Raw genomic sequence first — 25,732 nt, 5'->3', positions numbered from 1 at the left:
TCAAAATATAGGGAGATGCAGATGGCATGGCTCCATTTTGCCGCAGGGCAGATCATGCACATCGTGACTAAGACGCACACATACACACACATACGCTTGCGCACATATCGAGCAAGGTCACTGAACCTTACACAACACTGAAATCAGCATTAGAGCCAAACACTTAAACCGCCTTCCGCTTCCCATCTATAGCACACAGCCCCCTTCTGCACACACACACACACACACACACACACACACACACACACACACACAGTCTCCTGGCGATGAAAAACACGCCGGAGGAAAAATAGGATGGCTATTCAAGAGTGAAATATTATTTGAAATCCAATCAGTTCACTTTGTGATCACGTCTGGCTTAACAGCGAGAGGGCGAGAAATTCTCTTTCTTTTAAACTCTTCATTATTAAGAAATTATAATGGCCACACATGTGAACAAAATGGAAAAATCATAAAGCAACCATCCTCATTATTAGCGTTGCAAGTGATAATCAATCATCACTATGTGATGAAGAAGGCAGGTATGCTCTGAGAGTGCGGAATGATGTATTGATGAGTTTTTCTTTCCTACCATATAGGGAACATTTTTCACATTTTCCAAAATAGCTGCCGGGTAATTTGACATCAGATTTAAGTGAAATGAATTAACTGAATATGCTCAGTGACAAGGAGAGAATAATGTAAGCAAGCCTGCAAAACGTCAGGGATATAAGGGATAATGTGCAGCGAGGTGAGGATTACAGCTAAATCATTTTATACCTCATCTTCATACTAAAATAACATACAAGCTTATGCCCATGAAGCTGTAATTGTAGAAATTACAGTAGTTATACATGCTCTCAAGGGCAGCATGTAAAGTAAAATCTGTTATGAATGTCAATCAACCTTTAAACAAGATTTCAAAATGTCCACTTAAATGAATCCTTTGTATCCAATCATGAATATTAAGGCATGTACAGCTACTTAATTTACAACAACTTTAAATCTTTTATGATTGAATGATCTCGACCCTTAGAGAGAACCTTGTCACTGAGGATTCAGAAAAGCCACGTATGCTTCTGTAGCTATGGCGTGAACATAGCAACTGCTAAAACACAACGACGGCGCCTGGCAGCCAAAAAAAAAAAAAAAAAAAAAGTAGATCCTGTGTGGCTAAAAGAAGAATGTATTCTGAGATGTAAATGCCACACAAAATATGCCTGACACACCAGAAGGGTTGGCTAGAAGGACTGACCTGATTGTGAGAGTAAAGGGACCAGCCGGTTGGTTGGTGGCTTCAAGAATCCACAAAGGATTATGGGAAAGGTAAAAGTCTGTTTTTAGTATAAACACATTTATTTGCTTGACAGACGCACACACAGACGTGAGGAAAAAGTAAAGGTTAGCCAGAAATGGAGCTGACATGTAGGGAACGTTTAGAAGAAAAGCACACCAAGCAGGAAACTTTTGAGCAGCTGTTAATATCTGGCAGCTATTAGACAGCGAGGATAAGTGAGAGTTAACAGACAAAATCGGAGATGGAAACGACATCTCAGACCAGTGAGCTACTGGTTGAGGTTAGCTGCTGTCGGCAGGACTTACAGACGCTGCTGCAGACAGACAGGCAGTACTCCTCTGACTCAAAGTTATTCCTGTTGCCTCCGCAGCCGCCGTAGATAAACTGAGCACAGCGGCCCTCCTGTCGGTCAAAGTACCAGCGGGGCAGCAAGGCCCGGCATGGACCAGTCTCGGCATTGGCCCAGCACACCTCTTCAAGGACACACACACACACACACAGGTCGTCATTCATGAAGCAGTACCTCGCTGCATCAAAAGTCTCGTTCTTTTGCATAGATGTCAAGTGTTTTCACCTGTAAAATAAGCCACTTAAATTTAAGGACATGTAAAAATAAAATACTTCATGTTACATAACAGGGTATCTCAAGAAAGCCAGGTTTACTCATTATTATTAATCCTACAATTAATGCCGAAAGACCAATTGAGCATGAACATGAAGAAAAGAAAACTGGCACGACCCATTCAGATTCTAATGGAATGTAGCTAATGAAAACTCTGCAAGTTATCAATACACAGTGAAATGTGCCAAAAGTCTGAAATAATGAATGAGCACAATAAGAAAAATGAGGAAGCAGGAAATTAGAAGCATACAAAATGGGGAGAAAAACATGTTTTGCATGTACTAAGCTTGTTCCCCATTAATCTAAAAAGCAAAACAACTTGTCACTGCACTACAAAATAGGTTTCCGATCATTTAAGATTGAATTTCATGTTTTTCAAGGACCTCCAGATACCCTGATAATGAAAAAAAGGGATAAAAATATATATAACTACAAAAAACTACACACACACACACACACACGCCCACGTCAGAAATGATCCTCACCCCTGACAACCTCTTCCACAGACTCAGTGGTGGTGGTGGTGGTGGTCGTCATGGCAACGTTGGTGGTGGGCTCGTCGGCGTCATCGTTGTCGTCGAGCGTTTCAACAATGTCGTCTTCTCCCAACTCCTCCTCCTCTTCCTCCATCACCTCTTCGTCCTCCTCTCCGTCTCCGTCCTGGTCGTTATCTAGCAAGTCCTCCTCCTCCTCCTCCTCCTCTTCCTCCTCGTCCTCCTCGGCAACCTCCTCCTCCTCCTCGTCCTCCTCTACCACAGATGGCCTGGTTTCCTCTTGCTGCTCCGCTGGCTCTGGCTCCCGCACCATACTGAGAGAGACGGGGGGATGGATAGAAAAAGCAGGAGAGGGAGGGAAAGAAAGGAGTGATGTGGGGCGGGGGGAAAGATGAAGGCCAGAGAGGGACAGAGTATAGAGACATATGGAGGGAACAAGGGCAAAAGGTGACAGAGAAAGAGGGATGATGAAACGAGGAAGACAGGGGGGATGAATGAGAAGGAGGAAAGGACAGAAACTCTATTACAACTAGCCAGCAGTTTGCTTTCAAGGAGAGAAATTCTACCCTCATGGCAATGTTCAAAATGTGGCAGTATCTATGATCATCTGAGAGTTGATGTATTACACTGCTGCGGCCTTGCCCTCATTTATCTGTGTGTGTGTGTGTGTGTATACCTGTTATCAGAGTAGTCGGTCTCCGCTCCACCCCACCAGACATCAGAATCGTCAGCGTCCTGCTCGGTGCTGTCGGCGTCACGCTCCGCCTCCGCGGGACAGCACACAAACTCCACCCCTCGGAAACGGTCGATGCCGCACGGCAACAGCATCCCGTAGTCGTGGAGATTCATGGTGCGGTCTCCACAAGACTACAGAATTAAAAAGACAGATGAGGAGAATAGATCAGTACCTATTCCTGGTGGTCATTAAAGTAGTGTGAGTGCGTGTTTGAGTGTACTCACCTCCTTGGCAACAGTGTGCCAGTGCAGGTGGCTCTCACACTGGTCCATGCGCTCCTGATGCAGGAACTTGCATTTGTCAGGAACGAGCAGGGCGTCACTCACAAACTCTCCCACTGCAGCGCAGACAATATCCATATTTATATATAATTCATACACAACGGGCAGCTTCAGCTCAGCCTTTTGACTAACTAAAGACACATTTCAAACAGCACTGATAACTCCCATATAGCACTGGTTGCTATGGTAACACTTGTAGTAACTGGAGCAAGACAGCCAATATCTCTTCAGTTGTGGATGTAGGCATCTCTGATCATTTCTGTGTCTTTTTTTTTTACTGTCAGTGGATTTATACAACAGGATATTCCAGAACGAACTGTCAGGAAACGCTATCTTACTACTGAAGTGGCTGCAAATTTTATTGATCTCTTACACAACAATCCTGCAGACATTTTACCCTCCTCTTGTGATTTTATTGTAGATAGTTTTAACAGTAAACTAAGGTCAATCCTTGACACAGTGGCCCCCACTAAAACTGAAAAAGATCACTAACTGAACAGCAGAAAGAAAATGGAGAAAGAATAAATTAATGGTCAATGATTTACAATAAGGCTATTACAAGTGCAAGACAAGCACACTTCTCAAAATTGATAACCAACAACCTGAATAACCGGTTTCATTAACCCTGTTTTTATGAAGTCTAGCAGTATGTCTTCCAACTCTAAATGTGAAGAATTTGCAGTCCACTTCAAAGATAAAATAGACACTATTAGATCAAATTTATGTCAATGTCAGCCTATGAATCTTAATACCCAGGAACCTTTGTTTTTATGCAAGGAAACACTGGAGAAATGTGTCCTGGTTGATGCAGAGATGCTTGGCAGTTATTTCTCAATTAAAACCTGCAACCTGCTTTTTAGATTCCATTACCACATCCTTTTTCAAAACCGTTTATAGCTTTTTTGATGAAGATTTACTCAACATTGTTAACTATTCTCTTCAGATGGGTTTTGTCCCTACTGCTCTTAAGACCGCCATCATTAACCTCTTCTGAAGCAAAACAATTTAGATCCCTCACTTCTTATTAACTACAGACCAGTATCCAATTTGCCATTTTTAAGTAAAATTTTAGAGAAGCTTGTTTTTAATCAGTTAAATGAAGGTTTTCAGGCCAATCATAACACTGACACAGCACTTATCAAGTTTGTAAATGACCTCAGGTCCAATATGGATATGAAAATACTTTCTGTATTAGTTATTAACTTTATTACTTGACTTAAGCGCAGCCTTTGATATAGTGGATCACTTGATTCTTTTAGGTAGACTTCACAGTCTGACTGGCCTTTCTGGTACTGTTTTTAAATTGGTTCAAATCTTTTCTTACCGATAGAGAATTGTTTTAAGCATGGATGAATGTTCATCTCAAAGCTATAAAATGAATTGTGGTGTTCCTCAAGGTTCAATTTTAGGTCCTACACTTTTTAACCTTTACATGCAACCATTTCGAAACATCATCAGGAGGCACAGCATACAATTTCATAGCTATGCTGAACAAAAACAGCTTTACACTACCATGTCTCCTGATGACTCCAACAGATGCCCTTCTGAACTGTTTTTTAGATATCAAGTTATGGATGGCAGAGAATTTTCTACAGCTCAACCAGGATGAAACTGAAGTCTTAGTTACTGGTACTGAAGCTCTGAGAGACAAACTCTGCAAAACTGCAAGCACTGGCATTAAACCCCTGTCCAAGTAAAAAACCAAGGAGCTATCATTGATTAGGATCTTAGTTTTGAACCTCACATTAGAAACATAACTACAAATGCATTTTATCATCAGAAGAACATCACCAGAGTGTGTCCATTTTTCTCTCAAGCTGATACAGAGACACTAATGCACGCTTTTATTACCTGCAGAATAGACTATTATAATGCTCCACTTTCTTGTCTCCCTAAAAAGAATATAGCACAATTACTTCAAAACTCAGATGCATGTGTATTGACTAGGACCAGATAGAGAGCACATATTACACCAATTTCTACCTGTTTGCTTCAGAATTGATTTTAGGATCCTTTTATTTTTTTTATAGAGCTCTTAATGGTCTTGGTCCTACCTATTTGTCAGATCTGCTTTTAGCCTATGAACCCTCTAAAACCCTCAGGTCTTCTGGTAGTGGCCTTGTAATGATCCCTGATCAGAACAAAAACCCAGGCATCCTTTAATTATTACGGTACATGTCTATGGAACAGCCTGAAGACCTGAGGGCCACGGAGAATGTTGATATTTTTAAAAGCAAACTCAAGACCTACCCTTTTAGTCTGGGTTTTAATTGAAATGTATATATTTGTCTATTTATTAATTATTATATTAAGTATTTTAGTCTGTTTTACTTAATGGTATATCCTTTTATTTTTTTATTTTCTGGATAGTTTTCCTTTTAATATCCTACCTTTTATTTCTGGTTTTATTTACTTCAATACTTCTCATCTCTTAGTATTTTATTATTTTATCTTGTGCTCTTGACTTTTCATTTACTTTTTATCTACTTTTTGGAGTTTTTTTTTTTATTTTAATTTTTTTCATACCTCGCTTTTCTATTATTACCTTTTTTGCTACTTTGAGTTTTTATCTATATTCCGTTCAATTCAGTTTTATTTATATAGCACCAAATCACAACAAAAGTCATCTCAGGGCACTTTTCACATAGAGCAGGTCTAGACCGTACTCTTTAATATCTAATCCTGTACCTTCCTCAATGCATATTGATGAGATGTATGATAGCGTTTCCTCCGTTCCTGTTTTTATTGAGTGCTGTTATTATTGAGTGCTTTATTAATTACAGTCATTTATTGTTTTGTGTTTGTGGATGGGGGGTGGGGGGTTATTGTTTTATTGTGTGAAGCACTTTCTGTTACATTTTGTCTGTATGAAAAGTGCTATAAAAATAAAATCTGACTGATTGAAGACAGTGACCTTTTCTTTGTTTCTCCTGCTTTAAATGAACACTTCTTTCTTTCTAATAATATATTCTCACAAGCACTGAAGCACTGTGAGTCAGTCAGTCAAACACTCCTTTTAAACATATACTGGACTCACCCAGGCAGCGGTACGGCACCACAATGTGCATGTGACTGCGACACTGCTTGCGCCCCTTCTTGCACCAGTTCTGGATGCTGACTGGCTGGTTGGCCTCCACCACATTGGTTATCTGGAGCTCTGGGTACACCTACACACACAGGATTATATATTATAATGGCGTAATTGCAGCACAAAGCTGAAAGTAGAATGGGTGCTCCTCTTCTCATGAACGTTGATGATTCAAACCAAAATTATCTGGTTTATGTGCTGATTTTGAGCACATATTCAACAATAGAAACCACAAAAGCACAACTCATGCACTTCCAATTTCTACTCCTACAATGTCCAGTTTATGATCGCTCTCTTCCTCTTGTTGTACACTCTTACAGTTGCTTCATACAGTATTTTTTGTAATGTAGTGTTTGTTGACTTTGTTGGGCAGTCAGTCAGTCAGTCATTCAACATAAAGGGACATGGGACATAAAAGAGAAAGCACAGGTCAACAGAGAAACTAAAAAGTGTATTGGTCATTGCTTAGTAGGATGTATACAATATCTTCTGAACAGCTGATGATGTTTCATCTAGACTTCTGCTAGCATATAGCAAATCTTTACTTCAGGGGAAGTTAATCAGCAGTTTCTCAGACTGGAATGAACTCTGACCACTGACTCTGACGTCACCCTTAGTCTTCCTGATCTTGTTTAGCCCTAATGGGAGTCAGAGATGATCAATCTCTGAGTCTTTAGCAACATATTCTACTCCCTTGCTTCTGGAAATTTAGAACAAGCATCCTTGTTTTCCTCTGTATTTTGATCTTAACGTTGTTGTGGTGCTCCTTGATGTGATTTCTGCTTGGCAGACTCAGCTATGTTTACCTCTATGTTCCCCTCAGCCATGCATGACATCTGCTTCTGCACAATATTCTGAGCTGACTTGTCATCCCTCTCTGAATACCTCTCCCCTCATTCTTTTTCATGACACCTCCTCCTCCATTCCTTTCCTCTCCCTAGGCAGAGGAAATTATATACTTCCACAACCTTCTTGGTTCCGTGTTGCACTCGCCTTTGCCAAGTCAGCTCTCCCGTTCAGCTTTGAGTAGGACATTTCTCAGTCTCTTCAGTTTTCCTTTTGATATTTGAAGTTAGTTTAAAATGCTGTATTTAAAGCTGGAGCCTAAAACTGATTTGGTAAGCATTTGTTTGTTATCACTGGATGTTATCAGTGATAACAATCGAAAGATGAACTCATATATTTGAGCCTGTAGTACATGCTTTTCAGAGAAATCTAATTATGCATCACCTCCTCTTATCAGACAACTTCCTTTTATCATTTCTTTCTTACACAGTGCATTTACACAGTGATAACCTACACTGTTGGAAAATTCCTCGATGAAATATGGTTTTGTGGTTGGGGAAGACTGCAGTTGCTGAAAAACCACATTTTCAATCAATTTATGGCAATCAACAGCCATGTGTCTTGTAGAAACGTTTGCTCAAAAATTTGTTTGGGCTAAACAAGAACAAAAATGTTGTCACAGTGTTGCATGTACGCATTTGGCTTGGCTAGGTTCACATTGCCTAATTATAAGCCAACTAGAGCTCATGAAGAAAAGTCACATGGACTTAAGCAGCTTGTTTACTGTACAGAGTTTTGGCACTCTGTCATCTGGCCAAACTGGGGATTTTGGTGAAGAAAAACAAATCTGCTTGCAGATTCTGTAACCTGATGGACCTTTTCTGTGCTTTTATATTCTCACATAACAGCAAAAACAAATACTTCTGCCTCCTAGAACACATAGTGATTTGTGTTTGGGCTAGTTCACTGTAATTGGCTCAGAATGTAAAAGAAGCCACATTTTTCTTGGACTCAACTCAAATCTTCAGACATTTTTTGGTACCACCTAAATTTGAAGACTGTTCTCACTTGCCCTAACATACCAGTATAAAATTGCAAATCCTCTAGAAAATGCAGAAACCAATCCAACATTGCTTGGTAAAGTTGCTGCACTGCTAACTGCTCAATTGCTGTAATTTGCGCTGAGACTGTCAATTTAATAGCTAAAATGGAAATTATTCGACCCAAAAATCCAACTAAAATGTCACAAGTATAAAAAATTTATCATCCAGGCTTAGTGCTCACTCAGAACAAAATAAACATTGGGTAATTGCAGTTGAAGTATTCAATATATCACAGCATACATAGCCAAATGAGAGCTATTTTCAAGCCATGACTGGTACTGAAAATGATGATGAAACTGGGTCAACTCCCTCTGCTACTAAAACACAAGAAACTGAATTTTGCACTATTATTAATTCTCCCAAACTGTCCTGACATTCAATATCTATATTCCCCACCTTCTCTACAGCCCTTCAGGCTGAAATTATTTACTATAATACATACAATAAAGATTCATATCAGCTTTAAGGGGTTGATTATATAATCATGTAATATCAGACTTAGTTCAACAGATTATTTCCGCAGGGGAAATAAACTGTTGAACATATAGAACAGAAGGTGAACACTTTCTTCTTCTCTCACACAAACACACACACACACACAGCACCCTTTACCTCCTGGCAGTACTGCAGGATGCCCTCCTTGGTGCCGATGCAGCTCTTGGTGCCCGAGGGATCCGGCTCCCACTTGCCGCTCTGCACGTTGATGTGCATGTTGAGTTTACCGCAAAACATGGCCACCTGGGGTTCTGCCAACAGACCCATCGAAACATCTGTAGGCACCTAGAGGTGTTGAGAGACAAGACGAGAGATTTAATGAGATATACCACTCATGTTAAACTCCTTGAGCACTTGAGCGCTGAAAAATGCAAGACGGATGCAATTAAATTTTATTACTCAGATAGAGGGGGGGGCCAGGAGAGGAGAGGTGATTAGTGTTAGATGAAAAGTAAGAGGAGGTGAGCTGGTTTAAGATGACAGGAGTGGCGAGAGATGAGGGTGAAAAGAGGTGGGAGAAGTATCTAACGGAAGATGGAAAGAAGAAGAAGAAAACCAAAACATGCCTCTGTGCATATTTGCTATGAGGTGTTTTCAAATGTGCAAAACATCTTGCTGAAAAATGTTGAAAAACAAAGTGAAATGAGTGCAAAAAAACCAAGTTATGGACATTGAAAATCATTAGCTTTAGAGGAATAAATTGCCTCAGACATCAGGCCTGGAGCAAACCAATACACCCTCTACTGTCTATGATGTTCGTCCACAAGCACATACACCCACTCAACTGCCCTGTGTTATACCATTTATGGGAATAGTATACATCTCTGGGCCCATGCAGACTTTTTTCATACTTTTCCAGGACGCTATGGTGTTTATATAACCCTATGTTGATTCGTTTTTCGGCTCATTTCTCTCTGTTAGTGCAGCACATAGTGAGTACAACAGCAGGTTGGTTGCAGGCAAGGGGAGTGTGTGTGAACAAATGTGTGTGTGCGTGTGTGAAAGTGAAATTCTGCCTTTGGCATGAATGTATTAATTTTTGTGTTAATTTATGCTCCTGTGTGTTGATTTGTGCCTTTGCGTGTGTGTTTTTGTGCGTATGCCATTGCTGTCTGCCTGCATAAGGAGGTTTTGTGTTGACGTTCCCTTAGGAGAGGAGGTGCAGACAAACCACTGAATGTCTGCATTGTACTGGCAAATGAGCTAGAACAAAATGGGGGGGAATACTGGGGAAAAAAGAGAAGGAGACAGAGGGAGGGAGGAGAGGGACTGTTGCCATTGTGCGCTCCCTAATCTTGTTAATGGTTTTGAAGGCCCTGGCAGGCAAACAAATGTTGTTTTGTGAGATGGATAGCATATTTCTTTCCTCCAGACTTGATTCTCTCCAAGCAGCCAGAGGCAAAAAGTCCTCTTCCAATATGAGCTGTCAGGGGCCATCAGTTTGAATTAAATTTGAAGCTGAAAACTGAAATCTTTGGATCAATTTAGTGGCCATGTATCTGGTTGAGATGAACTCAATCTGCTTTCATTATATCCATTTACACACATTGACTGTATTTACACACTTGGCAGAGGAAGAAGATGGCGCTCTGTAGAACTGTTAGTACCTTGTCTGTTTTCACCTGATTCTGTCCTGAGAGGTCTGTCTAAGCCAAACAGAAAGCTTTCCAACTACACGTACACACGAGGTGAATGCAAAAATGTCAACACCTGTACAATTCATCACAATCCATTGCTATTGCACAGCGAAAGCTGAAGCTCATAATGTTCCGTTATGAGGCTGTGGCATATGAAATCACATCAGGCATTTTTTTTGACAGGGTGTTTTGGATTATATTTTCCAGGTGCACCTAATATGAAACGGTGGGGGTTGTTCTAGGGTGTGAGGGGAGCAAAATATTAATAAGATTCACAAACACAGAATTATTACAGGACTGTTGTGTTGGATTGCATTATTATACTCTGCAGGTACTTCTGACACTATCCTTAACTTCTAGATTTACACCTAAGCTATTAAACCTTGCAAGTAGACATCATGCTGCATTTTTGGTAATAACTGACCTACCTAATACTTATCTACTATCTATCTTTAAACGGTGTGTACGAGTTTGTATGCAGGCTTTAATTACTCATTAAATTATACTTTAAAAGACATTGCGGATTGAACCCTACTATGAGTATAATTTGATTTATGCTACAATCATTAGGTACTGGTCATGGAGCACTGGAGCAAATTATCTACTGGGGATACCTGTATCACATTAACTCTGAACTAAATCATTATCACTCACTTTAACATTTGACTGTCGTTTGTGGTGATTAACCTCCATAAAGGATAATTCTAAGAGTCACATGATTTCTGCTTCTTTATGAATAAAGGAGGCGGTGAGGAGGAGGAGGAGTAATGAGTTCTTGGAGGTTCAACCATTTTTACTGCAGTCAAATGGGGGTAAAAACAGCACACGCTTACACACACACACAGATCAGGTTACACTTCCACGGGTCAAATATGCGCCTACAAAGTTCACAGCCTTCACAGGCCGACACAACAGGCTGCGAGCTGTAGTATCACGGAAATCAGTAAATCCCACACACACACACACAGACATGCAGATTTGTGTAAAATCCTTTCCTGCCCCCAGCCATCCTCAGCTCCAACACATGGCAACTTAACACTGTTGACCATCAGTCTTGACACCGAACCATCTGCACCACACAGGGTTATTTAGGGGACTGTTGCTCGATTCCCACACTACCATCTGTGAGTGAGCAGCGCTAACGGGGGATAGATCAAATCCCATCTTGCTCATTAATAGTAAAACTCAGGGCAAAACTGAGAGCTGAAAAGTTTTCAAATAATCTTTAAAAAGTAGTTTGCATGTGCTATCTTTTAATTAGCTCACTTTCTCAGTGCCTGGTTTTCATTTTGACCTTATCTGTCCACCCTCTGGCCCCTCCCTGTCCCTTAATCGAAGAGATAAACCAACTTCCCCTTTGCTTCAGGCACAGGTAGGCAAATCTGTGCCAACTGCTCGCTGACATTCAAATTCTTTGTCATCCTCTTTTGGCTGGCAAATCACAACCCTGCCAATCGCTCCCTCTTCACTTTTCTGCCTCTCAACCGATCTACTGCTATCACTTCACCGCTCTGTCTTCTGCTGAAGGAGGAGGAGGACGGGTGGGGGTAGGCCAAGCCTTCGTTGGAAGCTTATAAATCAGAGTCCCAGGATGATGGCGAAGGCAGGAGCGGGAGGAGAAAGTAAGAGAAAGGACAATAACCACAATGGCGAGAGACGGGGAGAGATTGGAGGACAGATGAATTGGACAATAAGCCTTCGGGCTTGAGCAGAAGGTCAAGCACTCTGTAAAACAGAAAGCATGTGGGCATGGAGGGCCATAGACGGAGAGGGAGGCTGGACAAAATCAGGGTTTCACAGAGAAAAGATGAGAAATCCCTGTGTCAGAGAGAGGTAGTTTAGAGAGAAAGACTGTCTGTGTCTTCTGTCAGTATAGTTCAATGTCAGTTACGTCACAATTTTGAAATATCCTGACCATACCTGACAAATTCACAGAACCTATTGTTGGCCTGCGTACAGAAATAATCACTACACTTCTCTACATCACATCTTCCAATGAGTAGAGAAATAAGGCACTTTACACAATCTGCATTTTGCAGACTTCTCTCTGACAACGCTGCAAAGCTAGAATCTACTCTGAGCGGGCAACAGATAGAATGAAAGAAAGCCAGACTGACACATCAGCAGCATAGTGTTAGACAAATGTTATAGAAGAGACACCAGACTACTCTCCTTCGCTGTTATTTTCTGTCTTTATCCTATCTTAGTTCTGATTCACAGTCCAGCCAGTCTGCCAGCCGGTCATCCTGCAGGGAAGGGAGGGGAGGGAGCATTAATCTGGGTACTGAGGATTAGGACAGCAGCCTGGTCAGGAGAAATATCCCCCTTTGGTCTCAATCTGGCATGATAGCCATCACCGTAACAACAGGGAATAAGCCAGGGGAAAGGAGGCTGATGTGATATGAGATTGACCCCAAGAAGATAGATCAATTAAAGTCAGCAGAAACACCGGTCACATATTGCTAGGCATGCTACTTCTAACAGAAATTACAAGTGATGCAATTAAAGCAATGATCCATCAAAATGTTTCCCAGCTTCTGGCTGCTTTTATTAATCACACTAGCTGATGAAAGACCTCTTGAGTGTGACAAAAATGAGAGTACGAGATCAAAATGTTACCCATAACAATTTACAAAATTAAGAGAACTGTGGGCAGAGAACAGTTTATGACTGGGGTTTCTGTGAATGATTTGCAGAAATCAGGCAGTGTTGTGTGCAAAGTCAAGTCAGTCAGTCATGGAAAGAAAATATAGACTAAGCTTACTGGGCCTGCTGACCCACATGGAACCACAAAATTAAGTTGCACATAGTCCAATGTCCAAGTTGTTGAAGCCTAGCATGCGATGTTGGGTTTATGATCTATAAAAAATCGTTCAACATCACCGTAATAATTTGAGGATGAAATGGAATTCATTTTACAGCACAGGAGTTAGATGAAAGAAAGAAAAACACTAAAAAAACAAACAACAATTTAATAATGTAATGCAATAACATACAAGTTTGTAGTAGTAAAGCGATTAAAGTGAGATTATTTGCTGCTCCAATTTGATAAAGTGGTTTTGCTAACCCAAGGAGGTTTATGATGAGGATGACAATCTCACTGCGGCAGCTCACATGGACCATCCGCACACACGTGTGTAAATGTGTGTGTGTGTGAGAGAGATTTTTGTTACACCGTAATTCAAATCACAGTTCCCATCTCAGACAGGTGACCTGTTTCCACAGCTGGAAACCATGACCCAAATCACATCCAGGCAAACCTTAGACACATGCAACGTGATCTTTGCTTCATCATCGTGTTTCTGATATTTATAGCTTCTGCCTTAAAGGATAATTTCAAACAAACAAACAAAACCAGAAAAAAACTCTTATAGTCTCATATTTGGCTTTATGCCCCTCCTCAATTGATGAGCTCTCCTGTGACTCCTTTTTGTGTGGGATTTTGTCTGAAATCATAACTCTTCATCCCCTTTATGTAAATTGCCTAACCATTCCCATCTGAATATCATTGTGTAAAAAGGGACTTTCATAAAACGTGCTGATATGCATGAGCGAACCCACTTATGGCTGGTGCATTCACAGATGTGATCAGCAACACTAAAAAACAGAAGAAAAAAAAAGAAGGAGACGGTTTATTATCCATTACATGTAGATGAGGGTTGTCAGAAAAAGAAATATTGCATCACATGCACACGAACTGCACATAAATCCATTCTTACTCACATACGCCGTGTATATTCTCACTCAGACAGAGGCTGAGGAGCATTTTAATGTATTCCAGTGCACGCTAAGCATACACACCCACACACATATGCAATCTTTGAAGTGTCCCCGTGGGTGCTGGTCCTGCGGTGCTATTAATTGTACAGTCTTATCTGAGTGGCCCAGGCCTGCCAGGGGGAGATGGGTGAAGGTGGTGGGGGGGGATGGGGGGGGGGGGGGGGGGGGGTGGAAGGGAGGGTGTTTTAGATCAGCTCTCATCCCAGGGGGGAGACTCCCTGGAGAGTAAGATGTGTCGCAGGAGCTTTACTCACACACACACACACACACACACTCTGACACACATGTAGGCATTTTTTTTCTACGTCCAAACAAGCTATTACCAGACAAGACATGGCTTTCTTGTCCAGGCTGGGACATACTGTACCACACACACACACACACATACACACAAGATAATGTCAACTGGTGAGTGTTAGACATGGTTTACAATGGCTCAGATACACAATCACTGCATAGAAGACAAAGAAAAGGAATCTCTTGCATGTGGCCGTCGAACACATTGCAAATAAGGACTTAATTGTGTTATCCTTGGTAGGCTTTAAACATTTATGAGTGAGATAATGTGTTATGAGATACAATAAACTTATATTGCTTTTCTTATGGTCATTAATCAATCAATTGCGGCGGAATTGAGCAGAAGCTCGGCTGTCTGTGGGTTGTTTAAAAGATGCATCACTGTGGGAATTTGTTTTTCTTAGCTTGGGAGGATATGTGACGGCTGAATTAGATAAGACTGGCGAGGTGACAGAGATACTCAATGCTCTCGCGCACAGCACGAGGAACGTGCACCCGGTACACACACACACTCTATAATCACCTTGGTAAGCGACAGGCCTTGCTGTTACTTAAACCCCTCAGATCATCTTTGACCGGGCTTTAAGTGTGTGTGCAAGGCTATCCCACTCTGGTGTGTGTGTGTGTGTAATTCTATCTGCGCCTGATGTGTTTCACTGATTACAGGGAAGCCAGACCCTCTTCCCTTCCCTTCACACTCCCTGCCAGCCCTAAGTTCAATTACAGAGCAGACGTAAAACCAGGCAGAAGGCCTTTATCCAAAAAAAAAAAAAAAAAAGAAAAAACCTGGGGGCAAAACAGGGATGTGACAGAGAAAAAAAACTGGGTGTGAGGTGGGATTGATTGCCTGGCTCATCCTCTAAGCAGTGCTGCCAACGTTTTAGAGAAGGGTAAAGTGAGGTGAATCAGGTTATGATGAAACCCCAGCACCTGGAGAAACGCAGACTGAATCGCATTATTTTCATTCAGGCATTGTTTAAAAAATCAATCGAAGTCAGTCTGGGTTAAATATTGATCTCCTGACTTATTTGCTTCTAATGTCAAGCTGACACAATGGAATGTTTCCTCCAATCAAGACCCAGCTCGAGCACTTTTCAAATATGCTTATGTTGAAGATTTTTTCTCACATCTGGGATCAACCACATGCACATCTGCAATTCCTGATATGTTCTCTTCATGTGGATATCATGTCTTTTTTTTTTTCCAGAGCTCTCTCCAGCAGTCTGCATCTTCAAAAGTTTTCATTGAGTCTGTGAGGAGAATTTAAGTTTGTTTGAAGAATTATCTTCATTCATATTCAATGCGATTAAGCTTTGTCTCGGGGGGTTGCACGGGAATTAGCATCTCAGACAAATCTGTTTAAAATCTGATTAGAAGTGTGTAAGAAAAATAGTTCTGACTTCTGCCCACTTAATTTGTCTAGACGTGATGGAGGGACTCTTGGTTGCCTTAGTTATAATCACCATGGATACAGAGCCTGAACTCAACGCTGGGGAACGGCCTGTTATAACCTCCCTCTGTCATCGCTGTGGCAACCTGAAGGCAACACCATTATCCAAGTCACCGGGGAGAAGGAATTTCATCATCAGGTCAGTTTGCTTTTGTAAGGAAGCAGTGTGTGTGTGTGTGTGTGTGCCTGCATCAGGCTTGGTGTGCATGCAGGTGTTTCCGTGTGCATAAAATGAACAGTGTAATAGTCGGTTCATTTGGACTGTTAAACTGGCTCTGACCTCACTGGTATCCACCTGGGAGTCACCCGGCAGTGGGCCGCCAGCATACACAGATGGAGCTTGATACACACACACACACAAACTGAGGATACACTCCTGAACTGTGGCTACTCAGATCAGAAATTATGCAAATCTGTTTGCAATCTCGCCCATAAATATTTTAATAGGGGCTGTTTTTGCCTACAGCTGAACGATGCATCTATATTTTAGGTCATTAAATAACTGCGTTTATGAACAAGGTGTCCGCATGGTGCTGATGTAAAATTCCACAGCTGTCCATGATTCAGTCACAGCCTTTACATGATATATGTGGAGAAAAGTATCAATAATGAAGTAATTAATGTGTGACAGAAAATATAATTTCCTATGACCATTTCTAAACCTTTCCCTACCTTGAACACATAAATGTCCCATTAAAATCCCACTGTTTGACTGCATCCTTTTAGCATCACGTAATGTCAGTTTTTCCTCAATGCACCATGTCACAAACCCCCCCCAAAAAACCCTACAGTACTCATCATGTTGGCCTCTTGGTATATCAACCCTACACTCACTCTTCCCTCTCCAATTATAACCCTGATGACTTGTTGGCCATCAGGAATCCACCAAAACATGTTTTTCACAACTCCTCTGAGTCAGAAACACATGCTGGAAAAACATAAAATGCATAACCGTCTTTTACATATTTTTTTCTAGCGTGCTTATTAGTTTCAATTTCACATATCACAAACTGTGAAGCTCTGAAGCTAAGTGCAACACTTTTCTGTCCTTAGAAAACCAGACAGGATTTCATTTAAAAAAATATTGAAAACAAAATCAAAACAACCAAAAGCCTCACAACTATATTTATAACTATAAAAAAATATTTCACAGCTGATTGTGAGTTGAAGTAATCCTCCATCAGTGTTGTTACTGGGTGTTGTCTGTGAATCAGGGCCCTGGGGTGCAGGTGGGTGTGTACATCCTGGAATCATCAACAGTGGTTAAGAGCACCGGGGACGACAGGTAAACCGGGAACACAGTCAGTATTTCCAAAAGGAAAACAATCACCAGTGCAAAAATATAACTAATTCATACTTTACTTTTCTACTTTGTCCTTTTTTTAATCATAAATACTAAAATTAATACATTGAAATTATAGAATTATTACTAATATCTGCTTAACAAGATGAGAAAACTCTATTTCTCAAATCCCAAATGGAAATTTAATTGACTTGGGGGTTTTCCTACAGAGCATACTGTCACTTCAAACATGAGGGATTTTCAACACAATAGCTTCCTATCGCACACGCACACACACTTGCCCAGCTTTGCATCACTCTTGCTGGCTGAACAAACACAGGAAGTCCGCCCCTATCATGGAGACCAAACAGGAAGCAGAATCCAGAAATAGAAGGACACCGTCAAGAATATCCATCCACTTTCTGACGCACATCTACATCTCACCCCTCTCTCATTTGCACCCACACACACACACACACACACACAAAGAACTTGGCATTTCAAACAAGTGTTCCAATTTCACACTTGGCCTCCAGAGTGGACTTGTCATCTACAATTGATGGACGACTAGAAGAGGTAACTGGTTTAATAAGCCCTCTGAACTGTGAATCTCAAGCTGAAATTCAGTAACATACCGTCTGTATGACACAGCCTTTCAGAAAAATATGCACGGGTGAGAAACTGCTCTAGAGAAAAACGCTAAAAAGCAGCGAGAAAGGGAGGAATGGGTGAGAAGAAGGAATAACACACAAGCAGCCTAATTATAGTCCAAGTACCAGGCACCTGGGGAAGACTCCAGCGCTATGGCAACCCTGAACACCCAAGACTGTGAGTGGAGACATGGGAAGAGCGAAATGAGAGGAAGAGAGGATGAGATCATTTCTGTAAGTGGAGGAATATAACCTTCAAAAACAAGGACCCTCATGGGTATTTTCATGTGTTAGTCCGAGTGTGCGGATTTAGAGAGGCAGGCGAACGACACAACTTCATCATTAACAAGAAACTTTCTCAAAAGATTTCCCATCTTTAAAATAATGAGTCAGCAACCTCTGCAGCAATCAAAGATGTACTGGGGCAAAGCGGTTTCTTAATGCCCATCCATTTAATGAAAAAAAGACATGTTGAAAAGTGTCTGGGGCTCTGCTGGAAATAAAAATATGAGAACGAAGAGGACTGGTAGAGGAGGGGGAAAAAAAAAAAGAGGGCACAGACACTCCATCTCCATTCCAGGAAATACTTTTATGGTTCATTTGGAAGAAGTGGTTCGTAGTGGTTATGATGAAAAGATTGCATTTGGGAACATCTTATGTTCTCGTGTTTGTCATATTAAACTGCTGACATGAAATAAAGAATTTTACATTGGATAAAAGTTGAATTTTCTTTTAACTTTAAATTCAGCTCATAGACTAAAAACGGAGCAAATATTTAATCTACTAACATTTCACCACATACATCTCTTACTAACTGTTGTGTTTGCTGGCTAGTTTAAGTTTTTATTTTACTTTCTAAAGCTTTTTCAACCTTTTGGCCAGGAACATCAAAAGCATCTGGTACATGTCTAGACTGAGCAAACATTTAGTATTAGAACAACTTCAGCCTTTTTTATTGAAAGCTGATACACGGAGAGAAAGGTGGGATGATAAACATCTCCCGGCTGGAATTGAAACTGGGATGGTTGAGATTATATGATATGCAACTAGCTACCAGGATGCATTTTAACCCATTTTACTGCATGCTTCTTTAGGACTGACGTGCCAAATGGGCTGTTTGCAGTATCGCTGCTCTGACTGAATTTGTGGAGCTATTTCGTATTACACCATAAATTGCACTCAGCCCAAAATGAATGTCAAAACGCTGCCAGGCAAAAAGGTGTGGGCAGGACCTCTCTCTCTTATAACTGAGAGCTCTGAGGTGAGGTGATGTTTCTTTGGTTCGTTACACAACTCCAGTCTCAGATCTGACAGGCCAACCAGCTGGATTGGCTGCATCAAGTCAACTACCTCCAAGTGCCGGGCGGGTCTGAGTCATGAGGTGTGATGACGAACACATACATGATATACTGTATTATCATGTACTGATCGCAGCGCCGTTAGTCACATGGGTGTGAGCATACACAGATCCATGATTAAAACTTGATTGTATTAGCCTCTGTGTTATTGTCACGAGTCAGTCACACACACACACTATTGGGCATATACAACACACCGCAGCCTTGACTGTGACACATGGCACTTGTGTTGGAGATATGTGACCATAAAAGCGGTGCAACATCGATGCCTTGACACGAGATTGCAGGAACATGCTTCAGATGGAGCTTTAGTGTGTGTGCAGCTTCCTCGCCAACGTGCTCTTCGCTGTTGCTGAGTAATTGCGCAGGTCGGACTCGGGGCGACTTGTTTCTCGCCTCATTATTCAGATTCTGTACCAACAGCTGCTTACTCAGCAGCAGCGAAATGAAGAGTGTGTCTTCATGGCGCACTGCTGATATTTACAGATGGAAATAACGGTCCGCTGGTGATGAATGGCGCTGCCTAGTGCGAGATTCGCTCTCATATAAAGAAGTTGGAGGGAGAATGCCATGTGCCTTGAAGACAATAAAGCAAGGGTAGTTTACATGTTTGACCTATCACAGCTAATTATGAGCAACAAATAAGGAAGTGGTGGTGAGCCAGAGGGAAAGAAGCCCTAATATTCTTTACACAAGATGTATTATTCACATTTTGTCTTAGTTTTATTACTGTGACCAGACCAGCTCAACTCAATAGAAACCCATGTAAAAGCCATCCTTTACAACTAGGTGACACTGGATCTGTCTGGCATTGGTTTGCTTTTCATGACAGCCTGAGAACTGGGCTCTTGATCTGATCCTCACACTGGCAAAACGCACTTCTTAAAACAGCTGCTGATGCACCTGCGAGCCCTGCTCAGTGGCCAGCATTTCCAGGTACACAAACTAAGAAACGTCCCCATCCAGACCTTCACCGTAGATCTGGATGTTCTCTACAGTCAACAGGTTGAGGTTCTCAAAGTTATTCTGATCCTATTAGATGCTTGTTGGATCTAATCAAACCTTCTGGCATTTATCTACAGTGTCTCATTCAGAGGTCAGGTTGCACTGCACAAAGCAGGCCATTGAGATTAGCTCTGGCCTATTACCACTGAAATTAGCAGTGCTAAGATTCCTACCATGCTTTTGCAGGGGGAGGATGCTACCTTTAAACAGGAAAAACAGTGTTATGAACACACAAAGAAGGCTCAGGGCTGTCAAAAAGAGACAAAAAAGGCAGGTGAGACTCAGAAGGGGCAAAAAACAAGGTGCAGGTAAAACCTCAATATCAGTGTTTGACATGAACAGCTAATTTACATGACTGCCAGGGAAACCTGGTTGTCTGAGGTCTCATTAGGTGGACAGAAGAGATGTGTTGGACTGGCAGCTCCAAAAGACAGCGAGCACATCCCCGTTTCCAGGAACCATGACAACAGAAACAACAGTATCAAAAGGTCAGGAATTCTTTTCTCCAGGACAGAGAGAGGGGGATGCAGGGGGAACATTAATTGGGAGCGCTGCAGTGTCATTGTTGTTGTTGACACAACCAAGATGGAGAATGTGCACTGTTTGAAGGAATTTTTATGGTCGACTCTTTGCACCGCTGGTTGGGCATGAGGGATTAAAAAAAAAAAAGAAAATGAGAGAGAGGAGGGAGAAAGAAAGACGAAAACCAGGAAGTGCAGGAGACAAACTCCTCTCATGTCTCATTATGAAGAGGACATCCAGCACTACTATATAATACAATATCCACTGTTAACTGAGATGAAGAAAGACAGGCACAGAGAGAGTATTTCAAACTTAATATTCAGGATGACTGGGAAGAACAAACCTGAAAACACTTTCACACAACGTACTTTACATGTCTGTTGCATATTTTTCTTAATTCTTGGGCTGCATGAATTGTTTGGTGAATAAAGTTGCAAAATAAATATTGAAACATGACCATTACATGCTCTGACATCTTCAAATTGCTTGTTTTATCCAACAAACAATCCAAAGCCCGACAATATTCAATTTAAAATAAAGAAATAAAGCAAATTCTCAGTATCAAAATTGTTTTTTTTTTTTTGTCAAACCACTAATCAATCAGTCAACCTATCATTTCAGCACTACAGTACTTGCACAGATAAATGGCCAAACGTAGATAATGTGACAATGGGTGCATCTAACTATTATTTTCATAATCGACATCAATAAGCGACATCTTGTTTTGTCTGACCAACACTCCAAAACCCAAAGATATTCAATTCTCTATCATAGAACACAATGAAAACCAGAAAGTATTCACATTTAAGAAGCTGGAGCCGCAGTATTTTGGCCTAAAAAAATATTTTAATGATCTAGACAGGCTTTGGTGTCTCAGATTTAGAGCATAAGCTTCTCTGTTAACTATTCAGTTCAACAACCAGAAAAAAACATCCTGAGATTGTGAAACATATTTATCCACTGGCATTAGCCTCAGCTGACCTTAATTAAGTGCAGCCATAAAACATGCTGAGTTTTGATGACGAGGTTTATTACTGTAAAAACTCTCACTCCACTTCTGCTTTTCTATCTACACTCATACTGAAAGCTCCGGGGTTAAACACAAAGTTCACACCCTCTCTATGGGAGTTGTCAAAAGGCATTCTGGAAAATGTAAATTACTCACTAAAAGTGGGAGCATAAAGGCGAAGGAGTCAAAAATGGGTACAATAAAAAAAGTAAAAGAAGAAAATAGAAAGCAAGAGGAGACATATTAGTGTTGGGTGCATTTCTCCTTCAAAGGATTGAAACTGCAGCGTGAGCAGCCGAGAAGGTGCCAGAGAGAAACCCTGGCAGTGCCAACAGGCATAATGGCATTAAGGCTCACTAATAAGGGGAGAAGGCTGGTCCGCCCCGGGCTGAAAGACTGCAGTATGCACACAAACAGACTGCCTGCACCCATCCAACAGCCATTTCCCAAGGATTTTCAGATACACAAAGGCTGGCATCCAACTCCCACGCTCCACACCGCGGCTTCCGTGTACAGGGCGGGCCCGTCAGGAAAAGCAGCTTCCTTGAGCTGTGTGTTTAGAGGTGTGTGTGTGTGTGTATATGTGTGTGTTTGTGTGGGGTTATTAACAAGCCCTAACAAGATCAAAAACTTGCTATATCTCATTTTTGAGTGAGGTTTAATCTTGCTAAGATTACTCCTGAAATCTTAAACAACTTCTTCCAACTGCATTTTATCGCTTCTGCCTTTGATGTTTATAATGTAAATACAGGACTCAAAGGGTAAAGATTGTCTTAAGTAACATTTAAGCAAAGGATTATGAACAAAGCAACTGCTTTGCTTGATGAGCAGGCCAAACTATTCATTCCGAGTGCACTGATTATAGGCTATGTGCAGGAAAGGAAAGAAAAAAGAAAAAGCTGACCAGAAATGGCGAGCAAGAGCAAGAGTTTAACAGCCATTGTTGGGCACAATCAGTCCATTACAGGTAATATATTTATCACCAATATAGGCTTTCATTGCTAGAACCAAAGATCCCACAGAAAAAATTCAACTGCAGCTGCTCCTCAAACACTATTGCAGGTCTTATCTGAAACAATGAGGCTACTGGTGGTTACATGAATGTGTAATTTCCCTCACAACAAGGCCACACTGCAAATAATGTCCGACTTGAATCGATTCACATCTTGATTTCAGATCACTCATTAGAAAAACGGTGGAAATTTACCAGTTGGGGAAACCCAAGTGTTACTTAATAATTTGCTTGAAAAGGGGGAAGTAAAGCATTTGTGAGAGTATGAGGAAAATTCCATTATTGACAATGATGAAATGACTGAATTTAAGTACATAACTACGAATTTTAACATTTGAGTGAGTCACTAGTACAAGATCAAGTAAATGATATTAAAAATACACTCAGTGGCCACGTTATTAGATACACCTGCACAATCTGTTGCAATTCAATACAACAGCCCTGCCATAAATTCAACCTTCACAGGGTGTTCAGTTTTTACTGACATTGTTGGAAACGTGTAAATTCGATAATGCTCATTAATGATGTAACAGTTCAAGGTGGTGTTGTACTCGACTACATTTACATACATGAGGGGGTTTGAATATAACAACCACCTCAATACAATGCAGTCCATTACAGCTCCATCACTAGCTATGACCTCAGTGCTAAAAACATAACTGAGTTAACACACATGTGTCAACAAAAACAGAACATTACAGGCATCATAAAAGTAGACTTTATGGCACAACAGTTGTATTGGATTGCATTAAATCAGTAGTTCTCACAGTGGGGTCTGGGAACCCCCAGGGGTCCTTGAGGGAGTTCCAGGGGGGTCCCCAGCAAAAAGGGAATAATTTATTTTCACTATAACTCCATCCATAAGTAGCACAATGACAGAATGTGTGACTATTTTGGTCATGGGTTTCATACAATTTCTATAATAAAACATCTAAAATCTTATCAGATGGGGGACCCTGGGAGAAATTCTTATCAAATGGGGCACACGTGGTCTAATTTGTGTCAGTTTAGGGATCCTTGACGCGAAAAAGTTTGAAAACCACTGCATTAGATTGTACAGGTGTACCTTATAAAGTGGTCACTGACTGTAGATATTTTTTGCAGTGTATTTTCTACAAAGCGACATTCTTGGCGAAGACGCTTGAAAAATGGACGGGTAGTGATTTATGTGTCCATCACAGACATTAATAAGGAATAACACATATGTACAAAGTAACTATTATCAAACAAAACTCAACTGTGGACTAGAGAAAAAAGGACCTGAAAGGCAACAATGATAGCCAAAGCTCCTGTTGGCTTCCCAGTTTCCCGACCCTCGATAAATGCTGCAGTGCACCGCCGCCATCTTACTTCTCTATTCTCTCCCATCTGACTGAAATATGTGGCAGTGTTGCTGCTGCTGCTTTTTCCGATACTGTTATTTTCACGGGTTAATTTGGTTTGTATAAATAGAAATCTGGCATCGAGTCTTCATCGTTGACAGAACAAAAAAAAAAAACCTTGTTGTGCTTATTTTCATCCCCAAACACGCCCACTCCCATAAAATTAGCCCTCGGGATATGAAAACTGAGACTTTTCATTTATTCACTGTAATGAATTTAACAAGATTCAATTAGTCCTAATGTGGTTTTATAGCAGCAGCGTTCACAACCAACCACGCAGTATTATAAAGGGTAAATAATGTGTTATGCAAGTTGTATAACATTTTGAATTAGAGGGAAAAAGGCAAGTTACTCCTCTGTTTTACACAAAGAAAAGGGAAATATTATGGGTGCAGCTTTACATCTTGGGTGTCGGATATTCTCTCTATTGTCACATAGTCTCAATAAATCAGTTACCACAGGCTGAGAGGGAGACTTTGCCTGAGAGAATACATCAATTAAATACGTCTTTTTGTCTATATCCCTTGCTTTTCGGGGAGGTAAGATACAAAGGAAGTCTTAAATGCGAATACAATTCACCCCTGCTTGTTACATTATGTTATATTACACCGTTAGTCGTCTCTGGTTTAGAAAAATCGAGTTTTCCCAATCACTGTCAAGCTAGCCAGACTTTAAAGAGACATTTCCTGTTACAACCTGCAATGTAGAAGCACAAGCAAACTAGCTGCTATGTACTGTTTCATTAGCGACAGTTTGTAAGGATAAGACGTGATAGTTAAAACGAGAGGAAATATTTAATCAATATAACACTTGTGTTATTGTGTTTATGGACCAACAAGACGTTTCCCAAATACAATTTAAGTCTCAACTCTGAAGACGCAACGGCTCAGCTTCCGGTCTTGTTGTAGCTAACTCGAGCTAGCTTGACGCAGATGACAGCAACAATATGGTGGAAAATACTACAAATTCTCGCTCAAAAAAACGGATTTTCCTTACCTCGGCAGCCAGAGCCGACGCCGCTACAGCTAGCAGCAGTAAAGCTACTCGGTCCCCCATGTCGCTGCGCTGACACAACGCTCCTAAAGGCAGCGTTTCACCGGGCGGTTCAACGTTTGTGTCGGGTGAGAAACTGAGTGCGTTCAGCGCCGGTGACTCCCGTTGTCTGATGGTGAGCGAAACCGAGGCTGCACAGCTGCTCAGCGCCGGATCACCTGACCACAGCGGAGTGGGATTAACACACACACACACACACACACACACAGTCATGTTTCCATCACTTCAGAGGACATTACATTGACTCACATTCATTTCTTGGAGATTTATCCTAACATTAACTATAACCACATGCCTAACCTTAACATAATCTTAAACTAACGTTAATTTTAAACCAAGTCTTAACCTTAAATTAATGATTTACATTAAGGTGACTTGCTTTTTGTCCCCATAAGGTAGGCGAGTTCCCACAAC

General features: G+C 41.1%; 1 protein-coding gene across 2 annotated transcripts in view; it reads right to left on the bottom strand.

Annotated features, from left to right (window-relative positions):
* Window positions 1-25,466, bottom strand: part of appa (amyloid beta (A4) precursor protein a) — a 37,490-nt gene extending 12,024 nt beyond the window's left edge. The window contains exons 1-7 of one of the 2 annotated variants that reach the window (XM_067583765.1): window positions 25,262-25,464; window positions 8,999-9,166; window positions 6,447-6,576; window positions 3,353-3,465; window positions 3,069-3,259; window positions 2,384-2,706; window positions 1,582-1,749 (exon numbers count right to left, since the gene is read on the bottom strand). In XM_067583765.1, coding sequence (XP_067439866.1) covers window positions 1,582-1,749; window positions 2,384-2,706; window positions 3,069-3,259; window positions 3,353-3,465; window positions 6,447-6,576; window positions 8,999-9,166; window positions 25,262-25,321 — 1,153 coding nt within the window. In that variant the 5' untranslated portion in view covers window positions 25,322-25,464. Of the gene's footprint in view, window positions 1-1,581; window positions 1,750-2,383; window positions 2,707-3,068; window positions 3,260-3,352; window positions 3,466-6,446; window positions 6,577-8,998; window positions 9,167-25,261 lie in introns of both variants that reach the window. The other variant, XM_067583767.1, reaches the window with a different exon arrangement.
* Between the last annotated feature and the right edge of the window lie 266 nt (window positions 25,467-25,732).

Source organism: Thunnus thynnus, chromosome 24 (genome assembly GCF_963924715.1).
Source record: "Thunnus thynnus chromosome 24, fThuThy2.1, whole genome shotgun sequence".
NCBI lineage: Eukaryota > Metazoa > Chordata > Actinopteri > Scombriformes > Scombridae > Thunnus > Thunnus thynnus.
This window is presented reverse-complemented; position numbering and strand designations above follow the sequence as displayed.